The sequence below is a fragment of the Lontra canadensis genome, unplaced genomic scaffold, assembly GCF_010015895.1.
Source record: "Lontra canadensis isolate GAN:19392208 unplaced genomic scaffold, GSC_riverotter_1.0 scaffold141, whole genome shotgun sequence".
Classification (NCBI taxonomy): domain Eukaryota; kingdom Metazoa; phylum Chordata; class Mammalia; order Carnivora; family Mustelidae; genus Lontra; species Lontra canadensis.
This window is the reverse complement of record NW_022631135.1, coordinates 1,574,101-1,580,100: the sequence shown is the minus strand read 5'-3', so window position 1 is coordinate 1,580,100 and position 6,000 is coordinate 1,574,101. Positions and strand designations below refer to the sequence as shown.

The window sequence follows — 6,000 nt, the reverse complement described above, 5'->3', positions numbered from 1 at the left end:
TCTCTACACTTTGGCAGCCATATTCAGAACTGAATATTTCTCATAGCCACCCAATATTCCCCATATTATTTTTCCTCTTCACTTGATGTCTATTTCAGGCAAAATTTTAAGAGAAGACACAGAACCAGGCTGGAAAATGCTACTTTTTAAAAACTATAATGGTGATGTTTGGGGTGACTTAGTTGATTAACCTCTTAGCTATGAAACATAAATATAAGTATGGTTATGATATAGTAGGAGAAATTAGCTAAATCTATAAATCAGTAAAATAGAAGGCTAAGATAGAGGTGTAAGGAAAATACTGCCTGGCAACAATGAGAGACCATCTCTATCTGGGTGAGAGATCTTGGAGGATGGATTGAATTTCAACCAAAAAAGAGGGACACTTTGGGCAAAAGGAATGGTGAGAACCAAAAATGGGCAAGAAAGTCAAATATGTTTAGGGAATTCTGAACAGTTGGTTAGGAATAGACTAAACATATAATAAAATTCTAATAATAGTGAGATATTACTATATTCACATATAGACTATCTAGTAGCAGACCCATGCTTTTGCACAGGTCAAACATTTTAATACCATTTTTCTGTTGTTCTCCAAAGGCCATGCGTAGTCATGAAGGAAATGAAGCCCAGGTTTGTTATTTCATAATTCAGTTGCTGTTACTCAAACCAAATGATTTTAGAAATCGAGTAAGTGACTTTGTGAAAGAAAATTCTCCAGAACACTGGCTACAGAATGACTGGCACACCAAGCACATGAGTTATCACAAGGTACTAAAGCAGTTCAGTATTCAGTGAATCTTGGTTATGCCCTTCTTAGGAATTTGGCTAATTGGTTTGGCTGTTTTCTCTTTGGTTCTCTGTGCTCCCTCTAATCTATATAAAAGGAAATTGGCTCTCTAAACTGCTTCAGGGTTCTAGAGTAGCTCTATGTTAGGAATTTATCGAAAGTGCAGTTTTAGTAGATGTGAGTAGTTACAAAATGAAAGTGTTATTACACATTCTTTTTACATAAATCTCTTTTGCTATGTCTTTGGGATAATACTTTTTCAAGTAAAGCACTCTAGATTTATTTCATTGCCTCGTAAAAACAAAAATGGTTTCATATTCTTTTAAAACGACAAGTTGATTTAGCTTTATTTTTTTAAGAGAATAGAAGAAGATGCCCTGAACTTTTGCCATTTATTCACTTCCACAGAAATACCCTGAGAAACTGTATTTTGAGGGCCTGGCGGAGCAGGTTGACCCTCCTGTGCAGATCCAGTCTCCCTATCTACCCATCTATTTTGGAAATGTGTGTCTTCGATTTCTCCCAGTATTTGATATAGTCATCCACAGATTTTTGGAGTTGCTTCCAGTTTCCAAATCACTGGAAACTCTACTAGATCACCTTGGTGGCTTATATAAATTTCACGGTAAGCTTTTTCAAATTATAATTCCATCTAATAACTCAGTAGACAAGAGTAGTCTGGGCATGACCGTACGGGGAATCATGGTTTAAACATGTTAACTGTTTTTCAGTAAAAGCGTTTTGAGAATAGTGCTATATCGTGGTGCTGTGAAGTATAAAATAGAGGACATGAAAATATGCATAGGTAGGTCATGGCAGATGTATGAAATAGCAGAAATAAAAGTGATATGCAAGAGATGACCCCTTTTACATAGTGTGTGATTAGTTGCCAAATAAGTAGAGAAGGAGAATGGGATGATATGAGCTCAGAACAGACTGATGTGACTATGAGCTAACTCAGCAGGCTTCCTAGATGATAGGATTCGAGCTGTTGATATATGTGATTTATATAAAACAGGCAGAAAAAGAGAACACTCTAGGCAGAAGGAATCCTTTGGAAAAATCACAGCATTTTGAAGACAGTCTCCTCATTGGCTAAATTGAGAATTTAAACTTTGTACCCACCTATAAATCACCTTAAGTGCCAGGCTGAGAAGTTTTGATCTTATAACCTGCAGATAATAGTCAGCTAGAAGTTACTGAGTAAGGTCAAGGCATAGAAAGCATTACTTTAGAAAGATAAATCTAATTGTAGTTGGCAGCATGTTTCGGAAGGAAGAAGCCATTTCAAAGACTTCGGTCAAAAAATTCAGTTATATGATTAGTACCTGAACAACTATGATGATATTGGAAATGAGAAGGAAGGGACAGATAGTCAAGGAAGAAGGAACAGAGCTTGATTAGCTGCTCCTAGAGACACTATAGAAAGGAAGATGTCAAAGACAACTCTGAAGATTTAAACCAGGTGACTGGAGAATGGTGGAGTCAGCCACAGGAGCATGAAAGGCCTAGAGCAGCCACTGTGGGGACAAAGTAAATTTCTCTGGTGGGCAGTTCTTCTCAGTCCTTTGTCTAGATATCGTCCTCCTAACCAGAAGTCTGAATTGCATTTTAGTACTACAGAATAGGTATGAAGTTCAAGCAAGCATTCCTTTAAAAAAATTTTTTTTTGAGGGGCGGGAGAATTAGGTAACATCCACATGGTAGAGAGGGGTATGCAGTGAAAAGTAGTTAACTCCATCATGACCTCCAGCTGCCCAGTTTCTTTTTCTATAGGAGACCACTGTTACCAGTTTCTTGTGTATCCTTCCTTAGATATCCTGGGGTTAGTTTTTTTTCCCCCACAAATAATATAGGATATACACATTGTTCTGCACCTTGTGTTTAATGCCTTTATAATGTGTTAGGATTGATTATTTTATATCAATACATAAAAAACTCATTCGTGCCACACATGCCATGATTTACCTTGTTTTGACCATTTGGACTATTTGAATCTTTCTGCTAGTATAAGCATTGTTGCAGTGGATATTCCTTTATGTCCCATGCATATATTATTAGAAGCCTTCTGCCTTGTCCTAAAATAAAAATACTCATTGTATGCAATTGCCCAGCATATGAAATAGTTTCATGAGTTTCTGAGCTATTTTTTGATAATCTTGAAAACGGGGGGTTAGTTTTTCATTGTGGGTAACCAGATTAACATTGTGACGGTGTTTTCTTCTTGGCAGATCGCCCCGTGACTTATTTGTATAATACTCTGCACTATTATGAAATGCATCTGAGAGAACGCCCACATCTCAAGCGAAAGCTTGTCCATGCCATCATTGGCTCACTCAAGGATAATCGACCACAAGGTTGGTGTCTAAGTGACACATACCTGAAGTGTGGCATGAATGCACGGGAAGAAAATCCTTGGGTCCCAGATGACTCCTACTATTGCAGATTGATTGGCAGACTAGTAGATAATATCCTTTTCATTGTGATTTTTCCAGACCCTTCAGAAATAACTATATGTTGATTTGTGAGAATACATATTATCCTTTGAAGGTAATATTTTTATATATTCCAAAACTTCAGTTCTTTTTTGCAATTATTTTTATTTTTATTTTTGTAAAGATTTTGAAAGCTTAAATTAGCATCAAGTTAGCTGCCAGATAGGCACGCATTCCCTTCATTAAATTTTATATCTAAAAAATAGACCTAATGAAGTTGTTTCAAAGAAAAAAATTATATTCCTAAAAAAAAAGTACTCCATATTGTAGTAAATGTATCTGTTTGCTACTGGAGAACATAGAATTTTGTTGCTTTAAATAAATCCTTAAATGCTTTTTAAAAATATTAATAGATAATAAAACTTATTTTCTCTCTTTTTTAATGAAAAGGCTGCTATATATGTATTTTTATTTCTTTATTTTGATTTCATGTTTTAAGTTATTAGCACACTGCTTATCATGTTTGTACATCATGCTACTGTTTTGTGATTTGTTTTGCTACATGAAGGCATTTGTTTCCTGAAGTAAAACAATTACTCATTATAAAGTAATCTTCTTATCAACTGTCTTATAACTATTAAAAGAAATAGGTGGATGCAGCCTGGGGCTACTCTTGTTGCCTCTCTAGCTATCTTGTCACAGTTACAAAACCACACGTATATAAGAGCAATCATTTATACCTGTGGTTAATCACATGGTTGCTGTCAGTACATTTCAGTTATGTCAAACTGATGTGTGTTTGGTTCCTATTATTTGCCTCTTAATTTCTGTTCAGTCACTTCTTGGGGACTTATAATCAGATAAATTGGTAATAAAATGAGATGTTTACATGGGAAACACTTTTAAAACTATAAAGCACTACAGATGTGAGCCGTTAATCTCAAAATAAACAAACAGTTATAGCTTTAACCATCTGCACCGATGGCTGGCAAATCTCCTGGTCCATTCCCAAACTGTGACTGGAGATTCAATGAGTTTCCCAACCCAGCTGCGCATGCACTGCATGTTACTTGTGTGGAGCTCATGGCCTTGGCCGTTTCAGGTGAAGATGTTGGAAATGCTCTTCTAAATGTCGTCCTGAAAAGGTATGTATCCTGTTTCATGCAATAACATTCATTGTTTATTTGTAAAAAAAGAATGATATTTTATTTGGAACTGTTAGACAAACCTGTTGTCCCAAGGCTGATGCTGTCTTTTGGTAACTGTCTTTTGGTCCCAGATTTTATCTTTGTGATATAGATGTAATGGAGTGAGCCCTGGACAGGGTCAGAAGACCTGGGTTTGTTCAAACTTCTACTCTTCAGTAGCTATTTGACATTTAATAAAGTTAAGAATAATGTTAACATCTCACTGAAGATAGCCTTCAAGATTCCTTTCTTGAAGATCAGCAAAAAGTAGAGGGTAATGATTGGGAAAGTATAAATAAGTAGAAATAGTCTTTCTTTCATCCCAGCAACCATTGTTAAAGGAGACAACTAAGAAAAGCCTTACTTAGCTTTTGGGTATATTAAATTTTTACTCAATAAAAATCCAATGTAGTTTTTTTGTTTTTTTTTTTAAGATTTTATTTATTTATTTGACAGTCAGCAAGAAAGAGAACACGAGCAGGGGGAGTAGGAGAGGGAGAAGCAGGCTTCCTGCTGAGCAGGGAGCCCAATTCGGGGCTCAATCCCAGGACCCTGGGATCATGACTCAAGCCAAAGGCAGACACCCAATGACTAGCCACCCAGGCACCCCCAAAAAATCCATTGTAGTTTTATTGAAGTAGGTCAGTTGTTAGCCCTGAATTATATATATTCTCAAAATAAGATCCATTATCAACCATATAAAAATATTTTTGTAATTTCACATTTTTAATTTTTTTTTCTTCATTTTTAGTCAGCCATTAGTGCCAAGAGAGAATATTACAGCATGGATGAATGCGATCGGACTGATCATCACTGCGTTACCAGTGAGTTAATAACTGTGATTTATACATAGTAATGGAATGCAGTTGTCCCTGTTGGCCACAAGAATAAGATGCATGTAAGATGCCCTGTACAAGAACATCACACAATTAAGTGTTTCCATATTTTTTTAAGTTTTTATGGTATTACTGCTTCAGAAACCTACGGTGAGTATTTTGTTTGCCTTCTCCCTGAGATCTAAAAACCTACCTGACCTATGAGTCCCTGCATCCTTTGGTCCCACCTTACCTATCCAACTTTACTTTGACATTAAAGTCTGATCTACTTTTGACCACTTAACATGTTATGTATCTAGAGGCTTTGCTCATGCAAATAGCTCTTGTTGAGATATGTTTTAAGTACTTCTGATGTGTTGCATAATAAGACATGCAGAACCCCTTTCCTTCTGTCAGTTTTTCTAAAGCTCATTCATTCTTTGCCAGCTTAGGTCCTGCTTCTTCAGTGAGCCATTCCCTGACCTTCCCTCATGTGAGGTCCCCCTTCTGTGACCTCACCTTTGTCTACTCGGCACTACACAGTTGACTGTTGCAATATCTTTCAGTGTCAGTAACACTGTCTAACCCTGTGCTCTACAGACTTGATTATTCACCTCTCCAAATCATTTTTTTCCTTATATGCCTCCAAAATATATATATTTATTTCTGAGTTATTTACGTGTAGTAGTGTTGTCTATATAATAGGTATCGGTAAAAGCAATTTACTGTGTAGTAAATACCAGATACTAAATGAACTAGGCAGACACAGGTAT

General features: G+C 36.3%; 1 protein-coding gene across 4 annotated transcripts in view; it reads left to right on the top strand.

Annotated features, from left to right (window-relative positions):
* Nucleotides 1–6,000, top strand: part of MED23 (mediator complex subunit 23) — a 42,631-nt gene that overhangs the window by 31,092 nt on the left and 5,539 nt on the right. For all 4 annotated transcript variants that reach the window (XM_032843501.1, XM_032843500.1, XM_032843499.1 and 1 more), the window contains 5 exons: nucleotides 601–771; nucleotides 1,199–1,415; nucleotides 3,022–3,258; nucleotides 4,205–4,370; nucleotides 5,164–5,236. In XM_032843501.1, coding sequence (XP_032699392.1) covers nucleotides 601–771; nucleotides 1,199–1,415; nucleotides 3,022–3,258; nucleotides 4,205–4,370; nucleotides 5,164–5,236 — 864 coding nt within the window. The remainder of the gene's footprint in view (nucleotides 1–600; nucleotides 772–1,198; nucleotides 1,416–3,021; nucleotides 3,259–4,204; nucleotides 4,371–5,163; nucleotides 5,237–6,000) is intronic.